General features: G+C 53.5%; 1 protein-coding gene across 1 annotated transcript in view; it reads left to right on the forward strand.

Moving 5' to 3' along the window:
* Positions 1-23875, forward strand: part of SIK3 (SIK family kinase 3) — a 152688-nt gene that overhangs the window by 116385 nt on the left and 12428 nt on the right. The window contains 1 exon segment of the mRNA XM_075327829.1: positions 8398-9176. Coding sequence (XP_075183944.1) covers positions 8398-9176 — 779 coding nt within the window.

Here is a 23875-nt window from a genome sequence, read left to right on the forward strand (position 1 = left end):
ACCATTAATTTTTAGAAAAAAATAAATAAATAAATAACCTACGCTCTGTGTAAATGTATACAATTCTTAGACCTGATGAGGCTGGTGCACTTACTGTGAATCCATGTCATAATGGCTGTGCCACATTGATTAGAGACGGTCGGTGGCATTTTTTTCTCTTCTATGGTCTTCACTTTTGCACCTTGTATGCTCGGTGCCTCTGACCCTTGTTAGTCCACACGATGTCAGGCACCACAGGACGTCATGACTTTGCAGAGTTTAAAGGAACCTGTCAGCAGAAATGTTGCCCTAAACCTAAAAGTTTCCCCTTCTGCAGCTCCTGGGCTGCGTTCTAGCAAGGTTCCTATAGTTATTCTGCCCCCTTTTAGATCAAAATAAATAGTTTATAAAGTGGTACCTTTCAGTTTGAAAATCTTGTTAAATCTACCATGGGGGCGGGCTGTCTGGTGTCTGTTACTGTCCCTCCTGCCGCTTTACGCCGTCCACCAACGCTTATTTACATACCTCAGGACGCCGCCCAGTGCGTCCGATGTCCCGCGCATGCGCTGTGCCACTGTAGCGGGACTGTGCACAGTGGGACCGCTAGTGACGTTGTGCAGGCACGAGATTATGGGCAGCGCTGTGATTTTCATCAGCAAGCTCCCGCCCATAATCTCGTGCCCGCGCTTTCCCCTCTGCCTCCACTGTTCTGCGCATGCCCTGGCCAGATGACCCAACGTCACCTCTTTCCCATCTAGCCCTGGAGCAGGAAATAGATGGGAGGAGCGGAGCAGGACACCACCGATTATCTGGCCAGCGCTTGCGCAGAATGGTGGAGGCAGAGGGGAAAGCGCGGACACGAGATTATGGGCGGGAGCTTGCTGATGAAAATCACAGCACCACCCATAATCTCGTGCCTGCGCAACGTCACCAGCGGTCCCACTGTACACAGTCCCGCTACAGTGGCACAGTGCATGCGCGAGACCTCGGACGCCCTGGGCGGTGTCCTGAGGTATGTAAATGAGCGTTGGGGGACGGCTTAAAGCGGCAGGAGGGACAGTAACAGACACCAGACAGCCCGCCCCCGTATACCATTAACAAGATTTCTTTTTCGCTCCTAATTGGGAGACCCAGACAATTGGGTGTATAGCTACTGCCTCCGGAGGCCGCACAAAGTACTACACTTAAAAGTGTAAGGCCCCTCCCCTTCTGGCTATACACCCCCCCGTGGGAGCACGGGTCCTTCAGTTTTTTGCTTTGTGCGAAGGAGGTCAGACACGCACGCATAGCTCCACTGTTTAGTCAGCAGCAGCTGCTGACTGTCGGATGGAAGAAAAGAGGACCCATACTAGGGCCCCCAGCATGCTCCCTTCTCACCCCACTTTTTGTCGGTGGTGCTTGTTAAGGTTGAGGTACCCATTGCGGGTACGGAGGCTGGAGCCCACATGCTGATTCCTTCCCCATCCCCATTAGGGCTCTGGGCGAAGTGGGATTTTACCGGTCTCCAGGCACAGAGACCGTGCTCCATCCGCAGCCCCTGGAGAAGCCGCTGGATATGGAGCTGAGTATCGTCAGGGACATGGCCCTGCTCCGTCAAGGTACTCTGTGTCCCCGTGCATACGCGCGCACACCGCAGCATTGCTGGGTGTGTTAGTGCGCCGGGGACAACAGCGCTGCTGCGCTTGTGCCATTTCCTCACTTCAGCTTAGCTGAGTGGGTAGACTCAGGGAGAACGGTCGCGCCGGCCGCTGGGACTGCGACGCGGCTGGGACTTGTGGTGCGCCGGGGACTTCCGCGCTGGCCGTGCATATATCATGGCCGCGCTTATTACTACAGTCCCCGGCTTTTGCGGCCTAGTTCGTTCGTTCCCGCCTCCGCACCTGCCAGTCAGGAGGAGGGCGGGACGCTGTACAGAGCATCAGCGCTGAGGGCTGGAGTCGTTTTTACATACTCCAGCCCTCACACCAGGCACAGTAGGACGCAGTTTCCCGCTCTTTGTTTGTGGCACGCCCACGGTCCGCCCCTCTTCACAGAACGCCGGCAGCCATTCCTGCCTGCACACTGAGCTGCAGAGGGGAGACGGGGAGACCCAGACACGGGATTCTACGGCCTCATACCCGCTGTTCAGCGGGCGGTAAGCAGCCCTCAAGGGCTCACCCCCACTTGTGCCGTTTGTATACTGAGTATTTTGTGTTGCAAATACTTTGTACTGTACGGTCGCTGGTGATTCTCGGCTATATACCCTCCTAGATTACAAGGAGGCAACAGCATGTCGTCCGCAAAACGCAAGGGTGCCAAGGCACAGACGTTATATGCTGCCTGTACCGCATGTGGGGCTGCTCTACCGGCAGGTTCCACTGAACCCCATTGTGTGCAGTGCTCGGCCCCTGTGCAACTTGCACAGCCGGGGCCTCTGCTGGACGTGACCCAGGGTGTACCACCTGTGAATGCTGTCCAGGTGACAGGAACGGAGTTTGCAGCTTTTGCTGACAGATTGTCTATGACCATGTCAAGGATTCTTGAAACATTGCAGTCTAGACCAGTAACTCAGACCATGGACACTGTGGCATCATTGCTCCCTGGTCCCCCTCAGCTGGAACACTTCCAAGCTCCGGGGGTGTCACATGCACCCCAGGGTGACGATTCTGACTCGGACGACAGTCCCAGACAACCTAAGCGGGCTCGTTATGAGGGGCCCTCAACTTCGTCTCACTGGTCAGGGTCCCAGCGGGACGGATCTATGGGTGATGAGGCGGATGTAACTGATCAAGATTCTGATCCTGGGTCTGCCCTCAATCTGGATACACCGGATGGTGACGCCATAGTGAATGATCTTATAGCGTCCATCAATAGGATGTTAGATATTTCTCCGCCAGCTCCTACTCAGGAGGAGGCAGCTTCACAGCAGGAGAAATTCCATTTCAGATATCCCAAGCGTAAATTAAGCACTTTTCTGGACCACGCTGACTTTAGAGATGCAATCCAGAAACACCACGCTTATCCTGAGAAGCGGTTTTCTAAACGGCTTAAAGATACACGCTATCCTTTTCCCCCTGACGTGGTCAAGGGTTGGACCCAGTGTCCCAAGGTGGACCCTCCAATCTCCAGGCTTGCAGCTAGATCCTTAGTTGCAGTAGAAGATGGAGCGGCACTTAAAGATGCCACTGACAGGCAGATGGAGCTCTGGCTGAAATCCATCTATGAAGCTATTGGAGCGTCGTTGGCGCCAGCTTTCGCAGCCGTATGGGCACTCCAAGCTATTTCAGCTGGGCTTATACAGGTCGACTCGGTCACACGTACATCTGCCCCGCAGGTGGCACCATTGACCTCTCAAATGTCTGCATTCGCGTCTTACGCGATTAATGCTGTCCTGGACTCTACGAGCCGTACGGCGGTGGCGTCAGCCAACTCCGTGGTTTTGCGCAGAGCCCTGTGGTTGAGAGAATGGAAGGCAGATTCTGCTTCCAAGAAGTGCTTAACCAGTTTGCCTTTTTCTCGTGACCGATTGTTTGGTGAGCGTTTGGATGAAATCATTAAACACTCCAAGGGTAAGGACTCATCCTTACCTCAACACAGACAAAACAAGCCCCAACAAAGGAGGGGTCAGTCTGGTTTTCGGTCCTTTCGAGGCTCAGGCAGGTCCCAATTCTCCTCGTCCAAGAGGACTCAAAAGGATCAGAGAGGCTCAGATTCTTGGCGGACTCAGTCACGCCCAAAAAAGACAGCAGGAAGAACCGTTACCAAGACGGCTTCCTCATGACTTTCAGCCTCCTCTCTCCGCATCCTCGGTCGGTGGCAGGCTCTCCCGCTTTGGCGGCATTTGGCTGTCACAGGTCAAAGACCGTTGGGTGAGGGACATTCTGTCTCACGGGTACAGGATAGAATCCGTCTCTCGTCCTCCAACTCGTTTCTTCAGAACTTCCCCACCGCCCGACCGAGCCGATGCTCTGCTGCAGGCGGTGACCGCTCTAAAGGCGGAAGGAGTGGTGACTTCCGTTCCTCTTCAGGAACAAGGTCACGGTTTTTACTCCAATCTGTTTGTGGTGCCAAAGAAGGACGGGTCCTTTCGGCCCGTCCTGGATCTAAAGTTGCTCAACAAACATGTAAAAACCAGGAGGTTCCGGATGGAATCTCTCCGCTCCGTCATAGCCTCAATGTCTCAAGGAGATTTCTTAGCATCAATAGACATCAAGGATGCTTATCTTCACGTGCCGATTGCGCCAGAGCATCAGCGTTTTCTACGCTTCGTTATAGAAAGCGAACACCTGCAGTTCGTAGCGTTACCTTTCGGGCTGGCAACAGCCCCTCGGGTCTTCACCAAGGTCATGGCAGCAGTAGTAGCTGTCCTGCACTCGCAGGGTCACTCCGTGATCCCGTATTTGGACGATCTACTTATAAAGGCACCCTCTCAAGAGGCATGCCAACACAGCCTGAACGTGGCACTGAAGACTCTCCAGAGTTTCGGGTGGATTATCAACTTTTCAAAGTCAAATCTAACCCCGACCCAATCACTAACATATCTTGGCATGGAGTTTCATACTCTCTCAGCGATAGTGAAGCTTCCACTGGACAAGCAGTGCTCTCTGCAGACAGGGGTGCAATCTCTCCTGCAGAACCAGTCCCACTCCTTGAGGCGCCTCATGCATTTCCTAGGGAAGATGGTGGCAGCAATGGAAGCAGTCCCTTTCGCGCAGTTTCATCTGCGCCCTCTACAATGGGACATTCTCCGCCAATGGGACGGGAAGTCGACGTCCCTCGACAGGGATGTCTACCTCTCTCAGGCAACCAAGGACTCTCTCCGTTGGTGGCTTCTTCCCACCTCATTGTCAAAAGGAAAGTCGTTCCTACCCCCATCCTGGGCGGTGGTCACGACAGATGCGAGCCTATCAGGGTGGGGAGCAGTGTTTCTTCACCACAGGGCTCAGGGTACGTGGACTCAGAGAGAGTCCACCCTTCAGATCAATGTTCTGGAAATCAGAGCAGTCTATCTTGCTCTGCGAGCCTTCCAACAGTGGCTGGAGGGCAAGCAGATCCGGATTCAGTCGGACAATTCCACAGCGGTGGCGTACATCAACCACCAAGGGGGAACACGCAGTCGACAAGCCTTTCAAGAAGTCCGGCGGATTCTGACGTGGGTGGAAAACACAGCATCCACCATATCCGCAGTTCACATCCCAGGCGTGGAAAACTGGGAAGCAGACTTTCTCAGTCGCCAGGGCATGGACGCAGGGGAATGGTCCCTTCACCCGGACGTGTTTCAGGAGATCTGTCGCCGCTGGGGGATGCCGGACGTCGACCTGATGGCGTCACGGCACAACAACAAGGTCCCGGTTTTCATGGCACGGTCTCACGATCACCGAGCTCTGGCGGCAGACGCCTTAGTTCAGGATTGGTCGCAGTTCCGACTACCTTATGTGTTCCCACCTCTGGCATTGTTGCCCAGAGTGCTCCGCAAAATCAGGTCCGACTGCCGTTGCGCCATTCTCGTCGCTCCAGACTGGCCAAGGAGGTCGTGGTACCCGGATCTGTGGCATCTCACGGTAGGACAACCGTGGGCGCTACCAGGCCGTCCAGACTTGCTGTCTCAAGGGCCGTTTTTCCATCTGAATTCTGCGGCCCTGAACCTGACTGTGTGGCCATTGAGTCCTGGATCCTAGGGACCTCAGGTTTATCTCATGATGTTGTTGCCACCATGAGACAGGCTAGGAAACCATCCTCCGCCAAGATCTACCACAGAACGTGGAAGATATTCTTATCTTGGTGCTCTGCTCAGGGAGTTTCTCCCTGGCCATTTGCATTACCTATTTTTCTTTCCTTCCTGCAGTCTGGGTTGGAAAAAGGTTTGTCGCTTAGCTCCCTTAAAGGACAAGTCTCTGCGCTATCCGTATTCTTTCAGAAGCGCCTGGCGCGACTTCCTAAGGTACGCACGTTCCTGCAAGGGGTTTGTCATATCATTCCCCCTTACAAGCGGCCATTGGAACCCTGGGATCTGAACAAGGTTCTGATTGCTCTCCAGAAGCCACCTTTCGAGCCTATGAAGGAGATTTCCTTTTCTCGGCTTTCACAGAAAGTGGCTTTTCTGGTGGCGGTCACGTCTCTTCGGAGAGTGTCAGAGCTGGCGGCGTTATCTTGCAAATCTCCCTTCCTGGTGTTTCACCAAGACAAGGTAGTACTGCGTCCAATTCCAGAGTTTCTTCCCAAGGTGGTATCTTCCTTTCATCTCAATCAGGATATCACTTTACCATCTTTGTGTCCGCATCCAGTTCACCATTTTGAAAAGGGTTTACATCTGTTGGACCTGGTGAGAGCACTCAGGATCTACATTTCCCGCACGGCGTCTCTGCGCCGTTCGGATGCACTCTTTATCCTGGTCGCTGGTCAGCATAAAGGGTCGCAAGCTTCCAAATCCACCCTTGCGCAGTGGATCAAGGAACCAATTCTTCACGCCTACCGTTCTGCTGGGCTTCCGACTCCTTCTGGACTGAAGGCCCATTCTACCAGAGCCGTGGGTGTGTCCTGGGCATTACGGCATCAGGCTACGGCTCAGCAGGTGTGCCAGGCGGCTACCTGGTCGAGTCTGCACACTTTCACCAAGCATTATCAGGTGCATACCTATGCTTCGGCGGATGCCAGCCTAGGTAGACAAGTCCTGCAGGCGGCGGTGGCCCACCTGTAAGAAAGGGCTGCCTGACAGCCCGATCGCGAGGTATTATTTTACCCACCCATGGACTGCTTTTGGACGTCCCAATTGTCTGGGTCTCCCAATTAGGAGCGAAAAAGAAGAAGGGAATTTTGTTTACTTACCGTAAATTCCTTTTCTTCTAGCTCCAATTGGGAGACCCAGCACCCGCCCTGTTTTTCTGAGGGTATTTGTTTTTCGGGTGCACATGTTGTTCATGTTAATAACTTACGTTCTCCGATATTGTTTATCGGATTGAATTTGTTTTTGAAACAGTTATTGGCTTTCCTCCTTCTTGCTTTTGCACTAAAACTGAAGGACCCGTGCTCCCACGGGGGGGGGTATAGCCAGAAGGGGAGGGGCCTTACACTTTTAAGTGTAGTACTTTGTGCGGCCTCCGGAGGCAGTAGCTATACACCCAATTGTCTGGGTCTCCCAATTGGAGCTAGAAGAAAAGGAATTTACGGTAAGTAAACAAAATTCCCTTCTTTCAACCTGAAAGGTACCACTTTATAAACTATTTATTTTGATCTAAAAGGGGGCAGAATAACTATAGGAACCTTGCTAGAATGCAGCCCAGAAGCTGCAGAAGGGGAAACTTTTAGGTTTAGGGCAACATTTCTGCTGACAGGTTCCCTTTAAGTTTCATAGGCGCCCAATGTGACAGCCGCAGACTGAGCACTGGACCAGGGCAGCTCAAATCATATTGCTCGTCGCTTTTCCTCACATCAAAATGATCATTTTAAATGGATTATGTAGCCATTTGCACATTGATTTTTTTTTTCCCTCCCAAGTAAGTACACCAGCCTCATCAGGTCCAATTGAGAATGTATGCAGTTTGTATTATGAAATCTGGTGACAGATCCGCTTTAGAGAAACTTTCCCCCCTATGAACAAACAGCGGCTGCCGGCAAAAACCTTTCCTGATAAAGAGCAACAGGTCGGCCGGGGTCTTGGGAGTGGCAGCCCCTATATTTGGGGAGGGGGGTGTGACTGTTACCGTTCAGAGGCATCTATTAGACCGCAGGTGTTGATAGATTAAAGGGGTGCTATTAAAAGTATTGTGTACCCAGACTGCCCTTTAAAAGGGGGCTTCATCCAGCAAGACCCCAGACAAATAGATTATAAAGACCTTATACACATGCCCATATTTTCCGGCCAGGCGGTCTCCTAACCTGAACAGTAATGTGTATATATGATGGGTTATTTCGGGTCAGGCGCTTGGGGTTGAAGCCTTAGGGTCAGGCGCTTGGGGTTGAAGCCATAGGGTCAGGCACTTTGGGTTGAAGCCATAGGGTCAGGCGCTTTGGGTTGAAGCCTTAGGGTCAGGCGCTTTGGGTTGAAGCCATAGGGTCAGGCGCTTTGGGTTGAAGCCATAGGGTCAGGCGCTTTGGGTTGAAGCCATAGGGTCAGGCGCTTTGGGTTGAAGCCATAGGGTCAGGCGCTTTGGGTTGAAGCCATAGGGTCAGGCGCTTTGGGTTGAAGCCATAGGGTCAGGCGCTTGGGGTTGAAGCCATAGGGTCAGGCGCTTGGGGTTGAAGCCATAGGGTCAGGCGCTTGGGGTTGAAGCCATAGGGTCAGGCGCTTGGGGTTGAAGCCATAGGGTCAGGCGCTTGGGGTTGAAGCCATAGGGTCAGGCGCTTGGGGTTGAAGCCATTCGGTTACCTGACTAAGCCCTGATTCTTCCAGTGGCCGCCATTTTTTATGACATTTCTCCATGCTGTTTTTTTTTTTTCCAGCTTGAATATGGGCCGCTTCTCTCCCTCCACAAACTACGACCAGACCCACCTGCACCCTCATGTGTTTTCTGACCAGCCAAGGCCTCCCCCATCGGGATACACGAGCCAAGGAAGCGCAGGATACAGCCCTTCCGGCACCGCTGGGTTTTCTCAAGCCTTAAAAGTCCCTCAACTAGAACAGTATCCGGCGTTCAGCGCGACGCCCCAACAGAATTACCCCACATCGGCGCTGCAGCAAGCCCTGCTGTCCCCCACCCCCAGCACCTACAGCCGACATCACCAGCAACTGCCGCACATGCTGCAGGGCCTGCTCTCCCCGCGGCACTCCCTGACCGGCCACGCGGACGCACGCCTGCCCCCTGCAGACTTCATGCAGCTCATAAAACAGCACCAGCAACAGCAGCAGGAGCTGAACGAACTGTTCAACCAGCACCTGAATCAAGTAGACGCAGGCAACATATCGTACCCAGCGCCCTCCGAGCCCTACCACCACCTCCTGCAGATCCGAGCACAAGAATGTATGCAGCAGGCCACGCATGCACCGCCACCGCCCAGGTATCACCCGGCCATGCTGCACTCGGAGAGCATGGAGGAGGACTGCTCTGGGGAGGGACACCGGATGAGCGAGGGACAGACACTCAGAGGTTTGAGCAAACCCCTGCAGGAGAGCGGACATGACGCCGCCGAGTCTCTTATGGGCTCGATGCGAGAGCCGGAGTTGAGCACATCGCAGTATCAGCCCCAGACCTCGTACAGCAGGACCAAGCCGGCCAGCAGAGGTAAGGTGGACCCGGAGGCGGCAGGAATAGCACAAATTGCTTACAGCGCGCCGGCTATCATGGCGATCAATGGTTTTACTACATGTTCTGCTTGTCTTTATGGCCTGTTATCCATCTGCCTCTTGGACTTTCATCAAGAAGCTGGTCACAGCCCTTATGCACTCTGCACACTCACGGTTAACACTTTCCTTTCTAGATTGGCAGATTTACTGCGCAAACCCAAGGCAGGTGGGAGAATAGTAAAATACCGTTATAGGACACCCTGGATTATAAGACGCACTCCAAATTTAGAGGAGGAAAATAGAAAGAAATAATTTTTAATGTTAAAATGAGGGTCCATCTTATAATCTTAGTGCGTCGTAATACTAATGATCACCGGGGCGGGGGGGGGCAGCGGTGGAGCGGCTCAGGAAGGTCACAGGAGGCAGATTCGGCGGTGCTGCGGGCTCACAGGAGGGGGTGTTGCGTCTCAGGAGGGGTAGCAATACTGTGGCCTTGAGGGTGTCGCGGCGGAGGGCGCCATTGATCTGCTGTCATGCTGCGGGGGTGTCGCTGCAGTGGAGGGTCACAGGACGAGATGTTGCTGCGGCAGCGGGTGCCATTGATCTGCCAGCGGGCTGCGGGGGGTGTCACTGCAGTGGAGCGACTCAGGAGGGTCACAGGATGGGTTGTCGCTGCGGCGGCGGGTGCCAGATCTGACTGCGGGCTTCATTAAATTGCCCACGGTTGACACAGTGGACTTCAAGAAAATGGCCGCAGAGGAAGCGCGTTCGCAGAAATCCTCCGCAGCCATTTTCTTGAAGTCCATCCCATCAATCTGCACATGCGCCACCTCCACAGCCATTTTTTTGAAGTTCATCACGTCAGCCGCAGGCGATTCAATGGAGTCCGCAGTCAGATCAGGCGGACACTGCAGTGACCCCCTCAGTATCGCCAACCCTGCCTCCTATTGTCAAGGGAGGAATTTGGGTGAAGACTGCTAATGGAGTCTTCGTTTGGGATATTCCGAGACGGTGCCGTATTAGCTGTATACCAGTGCCGATATATCAATGTATCAATGACAATGTGACAATGAGTACATGAGACATGTTCTCCTTGAGCCAGCATCACCAACTGACTCGTGCATTCTGATAGATCCAATTATACAGTAAGCATGAATAACCTTGAAGCTAACCAGGGAGTACTTTTACTCCCCAATTTCTCACAGCACATGGCCTGCCTCCCGTACATTCTTTCTGTGTGAACATTACTGATAACACTTTTGCAGCTTCACATTCTGGCTTCATCAGCTTTGGTTAACTCCTTCATGACTATACAACTTTGAATTATACTATAGGTCTGTGCAATTGCTACATAGACAGACAGATAATTATGCAACTACATCTACATTTTGATTATTTATATACACAGATATTCTTATTACGTTTGAATAAACATACTACAGCTCAGTGCCACCTCCACACTATGACCCCGCTCCACCACTGCCTCCCCCGGTAAGCCATAGCCACATTGTAAGATACACCCCCATTTTACCCCCAGTTTTGGAGATGAAAAAAAGTGCATCTTTCAGTCCGGAAAACACGGTATTCATATAATCCTGCCGATGGCTGAACGGATCGGCAACATTATCAAAAAGTTCAATAGCAGAGAATCCCGTTTACTTTTCTCCATTGCTGGACACTGAAAGGAAACGGAGTAAAACCCTAGAAAGGACGATCGATGTACACTACACACAAGAATAACTTAGTTTTCTGCAAGATTTTCTTTATCGTTCCTTTGGGAGACCCAGACCATGGGTGTTTAGCTTCTGCCTCCGGAGGACACACAAAGTACTACACTTAAAAGTGTAGCTCCTCCCCCTGAGCTTATACACCCCCTGGTAGCCAGTCCTAGCCAGTTTAGTGCAAAAGCTGAAGGAGAATAGCCACCCACAAGTAGAACCGAGTAAGAACCTGAGCAACCGGAGACTCTGTCCACAACAACAGCCGGTGATAACACGCGGAACAAGAAACTGCCAACAGGCAACAGGGAGGGAGCTGGGTCTCCCAATACGGAACTATAAGAAAAATAATTTACGGTAAGTAAACAAAATTCTCTTTTTCTTCGGCGCTCCATTGGGAGACCCAGACGATTGGGTGTATAGTACTGCCTCCGGAGGCCACACAAAGCATTACACTAAAAAGTGTAAGGCCCCTCCCCTTCTGGCTATACACCCCCAGTGGGATCACTGGCTCACCAGTTTTCTGCTTTGTGCGAAGGAGGTCAGACATCCACGCATAGCTCCACTGTTTAGTCAGCAGCAGCTGCTGACTATGTCGGATGGAAGAAAAGAGGGCCCATAATAGGGCCCCCAGCATGCTCCCTTCTCACCCCACTTTATGTCGGCGGTGTTTGTTAAGGTTGAGGTACCCATTGTGGGTACGGAGGCTGGAGCCCACATGCTGTTTTCCTTCCCCATCCCCCTGAGGGGCTCTGAGGAAGTGGGATCTTACCGGCCCCCAAGCCCTGAGGCCGGGCTCCATCCACAGACCCATGGAACCTGCTGGATACGGAGCTGGGTACCGTTCAGGGACAAGGCCCTGCGACATTCAGGTACTCTGTGTCCCAAACAGGCCGCGCACATTCCAGACTTGCTGGGTGTGCTAGTGCGCCGGGGACAGTAGCGCTGCGCGCTGGGGTTACAGTCACTACAGTTTTTCTGAGTGACTTTATGTGTTGGGGACTGCCGCGCCGACCGCCCCTGGAGCGGCGGCGCGGCTGCGACTTGTAGTGCGCCGGGGACTTAGCGCCGACCGTGCTTTTACGACGGCGTCGCTTATAAATTTAGTCCCCGGCTTCTGCGGCCTAGCTCCGCTTCGTTCCCGCCCCCACCCTGTCAATCAGGGCAAGGGAGAGACGCTGTACGATTAATCAGCGCCGAGGGCTGGAGTCTTATTTACATGCTCCAGCCCTCTCACTGAGCACAGGGGGATGCAGGTTTCCCGCTCTTTGTCTGCACACGCCCAGGGCCCGCCCCTCTCCATAGGACGCCGGCAGCCATTCCTACATGCAGTCTGGCTGGAGAACGGACACAGGCTCTGGGAGACCCAGACAAGGGATTTCTGGCGACCACACACCCGCGTTAAGCGGGCGGTAAGCAGCACTTTAGTGCTGGCCCCACTAGTGCCACAGTGTTATTTTGGTGTACCTTTTTTCTCTATACCATATATATATGTATATATATATTGCACTGTAAGGTCGCTTCTTGGCTGTATACCCTATCTTGCTCTGAGGAGACGACAACATGTCATCCGCAAAACGCAAGGGTGCCAAGACACAGGCTGTAAGCGCTGCTTGTGCCGCTTGTGGGGCTGATCTACCGGCAGGTTACAATGACCCCCATTGTGTGCAATGTTCGGTCCCTGTGCCACTTCGTCAGCCGGAGTCTATGGTGGTAGTGGCCCAGGCAGAGTCGCCGTTGAACCCTGTCCCGGTGACGGGGACAGAGTTTGCAGTTTTTGCTGACAAGATGTCTGTCACTATGACAAAGATACTAGAGACCTTGCAGGCCAGGCCAGTTACTCAGACCATGGACACTGCTGCGGCAACGTTCCCCGGTCCCCCTCAGTTGGAGTTAATCCGTGATTCAAGGGGGGTCCCAGGCATCTCAGCCTGACGGCTCTGATTCAGATGACAGTCCCAGGCAGCCTAAGCGTGCTCGCTGGGAGAGACCCTCCACGTCATCACGCGGATCAGGGTCTCAGCGAGAAGAGTCTCTACATGATGAGACAGAGGAGGGTGATCAGGAGTCTAATCCTGAAACCGCTCTCAATCTGGATACTCCTGATGGTGACGCCATGGTAAATGACCTTATAGCGGCCATCAATAGTCTATTGGAAATTTCTCCCCCTGCCCCTTCTGCAGAGGAGGCAGCTGCACAGCAGGAGAAGTTCCATTTCAGGTATCCCAAGCGTAAACTGAGTACTTTTCTGGACCACGCTGACTTCAGAGAATCAGTCCAGAAACACCATGCTTACCCAGACAAGCGTTTCTCCAAACGTCTTAAGGATACACGTTATCCCTTTCCCCCTGACGTGGTCAAACGCTGGACCCAGTGTCCAAAGGTGGACCCCCCAATCTCCAGGCTTGCGGCTAGATCCATAGTTGCAGTGGAGGATGGGGCTTCACTTAAAGATGCCAATGACAGACAGATGGACCTTTTGGTTAAAGTCTGTCTATGAAGCTATCGGCGCGTCGTTTGCTCCAGCATTCGCGGCCGTGTGGGCACTCCAAGCTATTTCAGCTGGTCTGGCACAGGTGGACTCTATCATACGTCCAGCAGTGCCGCGAGTAGCGTCCCTAACCTCGCAAATGTCTGCGTTTGCGACTTACGCTATCAACGCTGTCCTGGACTCTACAAGCCGTACCTCAATGGCGTCTGCCAACTCTGTGGTTTTGCGCAGAGCCTTGTGGTTAAAGGAATGGAAAGCGGATTCTGCTTCCAAAAAATGTTTAACCAGCTTGCCACTATCGGTAGATAGACTGTTTGGTGAACAATTGACTGAAATCATTAAACAATCCAAGGGTAAAGACTCCTCCTTACCCCAGCCCAGATCAAGCAAACCTCAACAGAGGAAGTGGCAGTCGAGGTTTCGGTCCTTTAGAGGCTCCGGCAAGACCCAATTCTCCTCGTCCAAAGGGACTCAGAAGGAGCAAAGGAGCTCAGATTCCTGGCGGGCTCACTCACGCCCCAAGAAAGCAACCGGAGGAACCGCTTCCAAGGCGGCTGCCTCATGACTTTCGACCTCATCCCTCCGCATCCTCGGTCGGTGGCAGGCTCTCCCGCTTTTGCGACATTTGGCTGCCACAGGTCAAAGACCGGTGGGTAACAGACATTTTGTCTCACGGGTACAGGATAGAGTTCAGTTCTCGTCCTCCGCCTCGGTTCTTCAGAACCTCCCCACATCCCGACCGAGCAGATGCCCTTCTGCAGGCGGTGTGCTCACTAAAAGCAGAAGGAGTGGTGATCCCTGTTCCTCAGCAGGAACAAGGGCAAGGTTTTTACTCCAATCTCTTTGTGGTTCCAAAAAAGGACGGCTCGTTTCGTCCTGTTCTGGACCTAAAGCTGCTCAACAAGCATGTGAACGCCAGGCGGTTCCGGATGGAATCCCTCCGCTCCGTCATTGCCTCAATGTCTCAAGGAGATTTCCTTGCATCAATAGACATCAAAGATGCTTATCTCCACGTGCCGATTGCTACAGAGCACCAACGTTTTCTACGTTTCGTGATAGGAGACGACCATCTCCAGTTCGTAGCTCTGCCATTTGGTCTGGCGACAGCCCCACGGGTTTTCACCAAGGTCATGGCGGCAGTGGTAGCAGTCTTGCATTCTCAGGGACATTCCGTGATCCCTTATTTAGACGATCTACTTGTCAAAGCACCCTCTCAAGAGGCATGCCAACACAGCCTGAATGTTGCGCTGGAGACTCTCCAGACTTTCGGGTGGATCATCAACTTTTCAAAGTCAAACCTGGCACCGACTCGATCACTAACGTATCTTGGCATGGAGTTTCATACTCTCTCAGCGATAGTGAAGCTTCCGCTGGACAAGCAGCGGTCACTACAGACAGGGGTGCAGTCTCTCCTTCAGGGTCAGTCGCACCCCTTAAGGCGCCTCATGCACTTCCTAGGGAAGATGGTGGCAGCAATGGAGGCAGTCCCGTTCGCGCAGTTTCATCTGCGCCCACTTCAATGGGACATTCTCCGCCAATGGGACGGGAAGACAACTTCCCTAGACAGGAAAGTCTCCCTTTCTCAGACGGCCAAGGACTCTCTGCAATGGTGGCTTCTTCCCACCTCATTATCACAGGGAAGATCATTCCTGCCCCCATCCTGGGCAGTGGTCACGACAGACGCGAGTCTGTCAGGGTGGGGAGCAGTTTTTCTCCAACACAGGGCTCAAGGGACGTGGACTCAGCAGGAGTCCACCCTTCAGATCAATGTTCTGGAAATCAGGGCAGTGTATCTTGCCCTATTAGCCTTCCAGCAGTGGCTGGAAGGAAAGCAGATCCGAATTCAGTCGGACAACTCCACAGCGGTGGCATACATCAACCACCAAGGAGGGACACGCAGTCGGCAAGCCTTCCAGGAAGTCAGGCGGATTCTGATGTGGGTGGAGGAAAGAGCATCCACCATATCAGCAGTTCACATCCCGGGCGTAGAAAACTGGGAAGCAGACTTCCTCAGTCGCCAGGGCATGGACGCAGGGGAATGGTCCCTTCACCCGGACGTGTTTCAGGAAATCTGCCGCCGCTGGGGGGTGCCGGACGTCGACCTAATGGCGTCTCGGCACAACAACAAGGTCCCGACCTTCATAGCGCGGTCTCGCGATCAAAGAGCTCTGGCGGCAGACGCCTTAGTGCAAGATTGGTCGCAGTTCCGGCTCCCTTATGTGTTTCCACCTCTGGCACTCTTGCCCAGAGTGTTACGCAAGATCAGATCCGATTGCGGCCGCGTCATACTCGTCGCCCCAGACTGGCCGAGGAGGTCGTGGTACCCGGATCTGTGGCATCTCACGGTCGGCCAACCGTGGGCACTACCAGACCGTCCAGACTTACTGTCCCAAGGGCCGTTTTTCCATCGGAATTCTGCGGCCCTGAACCTGACTGTGTGGCCATTGAGTCCTGGATCCTAGCGTCTTCAGGATTACCCCAAGGGGTCGTGGCCACCATGAGACAGGCTAGGAAGTCCACTTCTGCTAAGATCTACCACAGAACGTGGAAGATTTTCTTATCCTGGTGCTCTGCACAAGGAGTATCCCCCTGGCCATTCGCGTTACCTGTCGTTCTTTCCTTCCTGCAATCTGGGTTGGAAAAGGGCTTGTCGCTCGGCTCCCTTAAAGGGCAAGTCTCGGCACTATCCGTGTTTTTTCAGAAGCGTCTAGCACGACTTTCTCAGGTGCGCACGTTCCTGCAGGGGGTTTGTCATATCGTACCTCCGTACAGGCGGCCGTTAGATCCGTGGGATCTAAACAAGGTCCTTGTTGCTCTCCAGAAGCCGCCCTTCGAGCCTCTGAGGGATGTGTCACTTTCTCGACTCTCACAGAAAGTGGCCTTTCTGGTAGCGGTCACGTCTCTTCGGAGAGTGTCTGAACTAGCAGCGCTGTCATCCAAAGCTCCTTTCCTGGTGTTCCACCAGGACAAGGTAGTGCTGCGCCCCATTCAGGAGTTTCTCCCTAAGGTGGTATCCTCTTTTCATCTTAATCAGGATATCTCCTTGCCTTCCTTTTATCGGCATGCAGTTCATCGGTATGAAAAGGATTTACATTTGTTGGATCTGGTGAGAGCACTCAGAATCTACATTTCCCGCACGGCGCCCCTGCGCCGCTCGGATGCACTCTTTGTCCTTGTCGCTGGTAAGCGCAAAGGGTCGCAGGCTTCCAAAGCCACCTTGGCTCGATGGATCAAAGAACCAATTCTTGAAGCCTACCGTTCTGCTGGGCTTCCGGTTCCATCAGGGCTGAAGGCCCATTCTACCAGAGCCGTGGGTGCGTCCTGGGCATTACGACACCAGGCTACGGCTCAACAGGTGTGCCAGGCAGCTACATGGTCGAGTCTGCACACTTGCACCAAACATTATCAGGTGCATACCTATGCTTCGGCGGACGCCAGCCTAGGTAGAAGAGTCCTGCAGGCGGCAGTTGCCTCCCCGTAGGGGAGGGCTGTCTTTGCAGCTCTAACATGAGGTATTTCTTTACCCACCCAGGGACAGCTTTTGGACGTCCCAATCGTCTGGGTCTCCCAATGGAGCGCCGAAGAAGAAGGGAATTTTGTTACTTACCGTAAATTCCTTTTCTTCTAGCTCCTATTGGGAGACCCAGCACCCGCCCTGTTGTCCTTCAGGATTTTTGGTTGTTTTTCGGGTACACATGTTGTTCATGTTGAATGGTTTTCAGTTCTCCGATGTTACTTCGGAGTGAATTTGTTTAAACCAGTTATTGGCTTTCCTCCTTCTTGCTTTTGCACTAAAACTGGTGAGCCAGTGATCCCACTGGGGGTGTATAGCCAGAAGGGGAGGGGCCTTACACTTTTTAGTGTAATGCTTTGTGTGGCCTCCGGAGGCAGTACTATACACCCAATCGTCTGGGTCTCCCAATAGGAGCTAGAAGAAAAGGAATTTACGGTAAGTAACAAAATTCCCTTCTTCTTTATCGTTCCTATGGGAGACCCAGACATTGGGACGTCTCAAAGCAGTCCATGGGTGGGAATAAACAGAAAACTGGGAAGTAGGCGGAACCTAACTTCACAAATGGGCGACAGCTGCCTGAAGGATGCGTCTGCCCAAGCTCGCATCTGCCGAAGCATGAGCATGCACTTGGTAGTGCTTTGAAAAGGTATGCAGACTAGTCCAAGTGGCAGCCTGACAGACCTGCTGAGCCGTAGCCTGGTGCCTGAAAGCCCAAGAGGCACCGACAGCTCTGGTCGAGTGTGCCTTGATCCCCGGCGGGGGAGGCACCTGAGAACACTGGTAGGCATCAGCAATGGCCGACCTAATCCAACGAGCTAAGGTCGGCTTAGAAGCCGAGAGGCCCTTACGCCGACCTGTGGTTAGCACAAAAAGAGAGGTGCACCGCCTAAGAACAGCGGTGCGAGACACATAGATCCGGAGCACCCGCACCAGATCCAGAGTATGCAACGCTTTTTCAAAGCGATGAACAGGAGCCGGACAAAAGGAAGGTAGGGTAATGTCCTGGTTAAGGTGGAAAGGAGAAACCGCCTTAGGGAGAAAGTCCGGAGTCGGACGGAGAACCACCTTGTCTTGATGAAAAACCAAAAAAGGTGACTCCGAAGAGAGCGCAGCCAAATCAGAGACTCTCCTGAGGGAAGTTATGGCCACCAGAAAGGCCACTTTCTGTGAAAGACGAAACAAAGAAACCTCCCTAAGAGGCTCAAAGGGGGGTTTCTGCAAGGCCGTGAGGACCAGATTGAGGTCCCAGGGATCCAAGGGCCGCCGGTAAGGCGGAATGATGTGAGACGCGCCCTGCATGAAGGTGCGGACCTGAGCCAGCCGAGCGAGACGCCGCTGGAACAGAACAGACAGAGCTGAGACTTGTCCCTTGAGAGAGTTAAGGGACAGTCCTAGCTGCAGACCGGACTGTAAAAAAGACAGAATTTTGATAATTTTTATTGCATTTTTGGAGGAGTTGCAATTATATTTGTATTTCTTTATTGTTCCTTTGGGAGACCCAGACCATGGGTGTTTAGCTTCTGCCTCCGGAGGACACACAAAGTACTACACTTAAAAGTGTAGCTCCTCCCTCTGAGCTTATACACCCCCTGGTAGCCAGTCCTAGCCAGTTTATTGCTTTGTGTCAGGAGGCACACATCCACACATGCATTCTCATCTGATTTGTTTGACTTTTGGAAAGAGTTTGAAGAAAAGCGGGTCCATGTCTGGACTCCCGTCATGTCCCTTCTCACTCCACTGTGTCGGCGGTGTTGTTAAGGTTGATTTACAAGGCTGCAGCCTTACATGCTGCGCTCCTTCACCATCCCTTCTGGGCTCTGGCTTGAAGTGGGAGCCAGCACGGTCTCCATGCCTGGCAGGAGTCCGGTCTCCATCCACAGCCCCTTGAGGATTCTGTTGGACCGGAGCACTCATCCCCAGGGACATGGCCCTGCGTCTCAGCAGCTAAGTACCTGAGACGTTTATGTTGGGGGTCCCGGTTCTTTATTGTAAGGGGAGAGTATGCTGTGTGTGATTGTTTTAACTTTTCCGGCGGGTTCTCTAGCTTTTGCCTGAGAACCGCGCCGATGGTGCCTGCTTGTCGGCCTCGCCGCTTAAATTTATGCCCCGGCTTCGCCGGAGGCCTAGTTTCATTTTCCTGCCCTCGCATGTCACTCATGCAGAGGGACAGGTTCGGCTCCTCCCGGCGGCCGTTCTACACAGGGGAGGGACACTCCCCACTGCTGGGGCGTCCCTCCTTCCCTGCAGGTCTCTATAGCCCTCCAGTTCCCGCTCTTTTATAGGAACGCCCCATTTCTCAGGCTGAGTTCACTCTGCTCTGGGACATCCTGCATTCTGCATCTCTGCTGAGGTGCTGCGACTGGGGGACCGGGCTTCGGGATCTGGAGGGCACACAACACCGCGCTCAGCGGTCTGGTAAGCCACAGCCGGTCTCCGGTTGTGGACCTCTGTATATTCTCCCTGGGGTTCATTCTCTGCAAAGCCCCCACTCCAGCAGCATGTCTCACACAAGGAGCAAGGCTCCAAAGCTTGATTCTGCATGCACTGCATGTAAGCTCCTGCTGCCTGAGCCGAGCACCTATCCAGATTGTGATGTCTGCTCTAACTTGGCAGTGCCACAGCCTGGAGTCTCACCCCCAGTGGTCTCTCAGGCTGCTGCTGCTGCACCTGTGATTGAACCCCCGGCCTGGGTAGAGTCCTTTTCTAGGTCCATATCCCAGTCATTTGCTGAGTCCATGGGACTTTTGTCCAGGACTTTGATGAATATGCATCAGCCTCCCTCACAGGGTGCCTCTAATACTCTTGACAGAGGACTCCTATCCTCTGACCTCCGTCCATCGGAGCTCACGGAGGATTCATCATCTGATCCCAGACCCCGTCCTTCTAAGAGAAGGCGCAGGGTTTCCTCCCCCTCCCCATTCCACGGCTCTGTCTCAAGAGCTGACTCTCAAGATGAGGAGGATGCTCTCACTGGGGGCTCGGAGGCTATGTATCCCATCGATTTCTCTGAGGGTGACTCAGATCTTAGTGATTGCTTCTATTAATTCTGTGCTGGACCTCAATCCGCCAGTGTCAGAGGAGCAACTCTCTTTGGCAGAAAAACATCAGTTTATCTTGCCTAAGAGAGTGAAGAGTGTGTTCTTTAACCACTCCAGTTTTCAGACCGCTGTGACCAAACCCAGGGCCTGCCCTGACAAACGCTTTCCAAAGCGTGGTTCTGATGACCGGTTTCCATTTCCACCTGAGGTGGTCAAGGAGTGGTCTCACTCCCCAAAGGTAGACCCTCCGGTGTCTAGGCTATCAGCCCGGACCGTTGTGTCGGTGGCTGATGGCACCTCACTTAAGGATTCCACTGACCGCCAGGTTGACCTTCTGGCCAAATCTGTGTATGAAGCTGCGGGGGCCGCGTTTTCCCCGACTTTTGCAGCAGTGTGGGCTCTCAAAGCCATCTCTGCTTCTCTAGAGGAGATGCATTCCCTCACCAAGGAATCTATGCCTGAGATGGTTACCTTAACTGCTCAGGCTTCAGCTTTTTCATCTTATGCCATGTCTGCCATGCTAGAGGCTGCTCACCGCACTGCGGTGGCTTCAGCTAATTCTCTTGTTATCCGCAGGATTTTGTGGCTTCGAGAGTGGAAGGCAGATGCTTTGTCCAAGAAGTTTCTTGCTGGGCTCCCTTTTGCTGGTTCACGGCTGTTTGGTGAACAGCTGGATGAAATCATTAAAGAACCTACTGGCGGGAAGAGTACTTCCATGCCACAAACCAAGACCAGGAAACCCGCCCAGGGTAGGAATCAATCGAGGTTTCGTTTCTTTCGTTCCTCCAACTGGTCATCCTCAAAGCCTTCCGCCTCGTCCGCTAACTCAGCCAAGGATCAGAAATCCAACTGGCGCCCAAAAGCGCGTCCGCAGAAGACCGCAGGAGGTTCTGCCACTAAGGCAGCTTCCTCATGACGCTCGGCCCGCTCCAGCCACGTCCTTAGTCGGTGGCAGGCTCTCCCACTTTGGCGACGCTTGGTTAAAGCAAGTCTCCGATCAGTGGGTGAGAGACATCATATCTCACGACTACAGGATAGAATTCTCTTCCAGCCCTCCAAACAGATTTTTTCTCTCAACTCCCCCCTGCTCCAAGGCCGCCGCCTTCTCGCAGGCCGTGGCGTCCTTGCAGGCAAACGGAGTGATTGTCCCAGTTCCCGCTCAGGAACGGTTCAGAGGTTTTTACTCAAATCTCTTCCTAGTTCCAAAAAAGGACGGTACCTTCCGGCCCATCCTGGATCTCAAGCTTCTCAACAAGCATGTCCGGGTGCGGCATTTTCGCATGGAGTCTCTGCGATCAGTCATTGCCTCTATGACCCAAGGGGAGTTCCTGGCGTCCATCGACATCAGAGATGCCTATCTACATGTGCCAATCGCAGTGTCACATCAGCGTTGGTTACGCTTTGCGATAGGAGAGGATCATTTCCAATTCGTGGCTCTCCCCTTCGGGTTAGCCACGGCCCCTCGGGTATTCACCAAGGTCATGGCGGCAGTGATTGCGGTCCTGCACCTCCAGGGGTTAGCAGTGCTTCCTTATCTGGACGACCTTCTGGTCAAGGGTACATCCAACGCAGACTGTCAGCGGAGTGTTTCGCTCACTCTCACCACCCTAGTCCAATTCGGGTGGATTGTCAATCTTCCCAAATCCACTCTGACTTCGACCCAGAGTCTCACGCACCTAGGGATGCAGTTCGAGACTTTGCCGGCACTTGTGAAGTTGCCCTTAATCAAACAGCAGTCTCTCCGGCTAGCGGTGCGCTCTCTCCTGAGGCCCCGCCGTTATTCCCTCAGGCGCCTGATGCAGGTGCTGGGTCAAATGGTGACCTCCATGGAGGCGGTTCCCTTTGCCCAGTTCCATCTGCGTCCTCTGCAGCTGGACATTCTCCGCTGTTGGGACAAGCGGCCTTCCTCCTTACAGAGGTTAGTGGCTCTGTCGCCACGGACCAGGAGCTCTCTTCAGTGGTGGCTTCGACCCCTCTCCCTGTGCCAAGGGCGCTCCTTCCTGACTCCGTCCTGGGTGATTCTCACCATGGATGCCAGCCTATCCGGCTGGGGAGCGGTACATCTCCACCACAGAGCACAGGGCACTTGGACTCCGTCCGAGTCAGCCCTTTCAATCAATGTGCTGGAAACCAGAGCTGTGCTTCTAGCTCTCCTAGCCTTTCACCACCTGTTGGCGGGCAGGCACATTCGAGTCCAGTCAGACAACGCGACAGCGGTTGCCTACATCAATCACCAAGGCGGGACACGCAGCCGCCTGGCAATGTTGGAGGTCCAACGCATTCTTCAATGGGCGGAGGACTCCAAGTCCACCATATCCGCAGTCCACATCCCTGGTGTAGAAAACTGGGAGGCAGATTATCTCAGCCGTCAATCCGTGGACGGTGGCGAGTGGTCCCTGCACCCGGCAGTGTTTCAGTCAATCTGCCGCAAGTGGGGCACTCCGGACGTGGACCTAATGGCATCCCGTCACAACAACAAGGTTCCAGTTTACGTGGCTTGCTCCCACGATCCTCAGGCCTTCGCCGCGGACGCTCTGGTTCAAGACTGGTCCCAGTTTCGTCTGTCCTACGTGTTTCCCCCTCTAGCTCTCTTGCCCAGAGTCCTGCGCAAGATCAGAATGGAGGGCCGTCGAGTCATCCTCATTGCACCGGACTGGCCCAGGCGAGCTTGGTATCCGGACCTGCTCCAACTGTCCGTGGAGATGCCGTGGCATCTTCCGGACCGTCCAGACCTGCTCTCGCAAGGTCCGTTTTTCCGCCCGAATTTTGCGGCACTCAAATTGACGGCGTGGCTCTTGAGTCCTGGATTTTTACGGCTTCTGGTATTCCTCCTGAAGTCATCTCCACTATGACTCGGGCCCGTAAGTCTTCCTCCGTCAAGATCTATCACAGGACTTGGAAAATTTTCCTGTCCTGGTGTCGCTCTTCCGGCCATTCTCCTTGGCCATTCTCGTTGCCGACCCTTCTGTCTTTTTTGCAGTCCGGTCTGCAGCTAGGACTGTCCCTCAACTCTCTCAAGGGACAAGTCTCAGCTCTATCAGTGCTGTTCCAGCGGCGTCTCGCCCGGCTGGCTCAGGTCCGCACCTTCATGCAAGGTGCGTCTCACATCATTCCGCCTTATCGGCGGCCCTTGGATCCCTGGGACCTTAACTTGGTCCTCACGGTATTGCAGAAACCCCCTTTCGAGCCCCTTAGGGAGGTTTCTTTGTATCGTCTTTCTCAAAAGGTGGCCTTTTCTAGTTGCCATAACTTCTCTCAGGAGAGTCTCTGATTTGGCTGCGCTCTCCTCGGAGTCACCTTTTTGTTTTTTCACCAAGACAAGGTAGTTCTCCGTCCGACTCCGGACTTTCTTCCTCAGGTGGTCTCTCCCTTCCACCTTAATCAGGATATTTCCTTGCCTTCCTTCTGTCCGGCCCCTGTTCATCGCTTTGAGAAAGCGCTGCATACTCTAGATCTGGTGCGTGCTCTCCGGATTTATGTGTCTCGCACCGCTGCGCTTAGGCGGTGCACCTCTCTTTTTGTGCTAACCACAGGGCGGCGCAAGGGTCTCTGCTTCTAAGCCGACCTTGGCGCGTTGGATTAGATCGACCATTTCGGACGCCTACCAGAGTACTCAGGTGCCTCCCCCGCCGGGGATCAAGGCACACTCGACCAGAGATGTCGGTGCCTCTTGGGCTTTCAGGCACCAGGCTACAGCTCAGCAGGTCTGTCAGGCTGCCACTTGGACTAGCCTGCATACCTTTTCTAAGCACTACCAAGTGCATGCTCATGCTTCGGCAGATGCGAGCTTGGGCAGACGCATCCTTCAGGCGGCTGTCGCCCACTTGTGAAGTTAGGCTCCGCCTACTTCTTAGTTTTTTCTGTTTATTCCCACCCAGGGACAGCTTTGGAACGTCCCATGGTCTGGGTCTCCCAAAGGAACGATAAAGAAAAAGA

This window comes from Anomaloglossus baeobatrachus, chromosome 11 (assembly GCF_048569485.1).
Source record: "Anomaloglossus baeobatrachus isolate aAnoBae1 chromosome 11, aAnoBae1.hap1, whole genome shotgun sequence".
Classification (NCBI taxonomy): Eukaryota; Metazoa; Chordata; class Amphibia; order Anura; family Aromobatidae; genus Anomaloglossus; species Anomaloglossus baeobatrachus.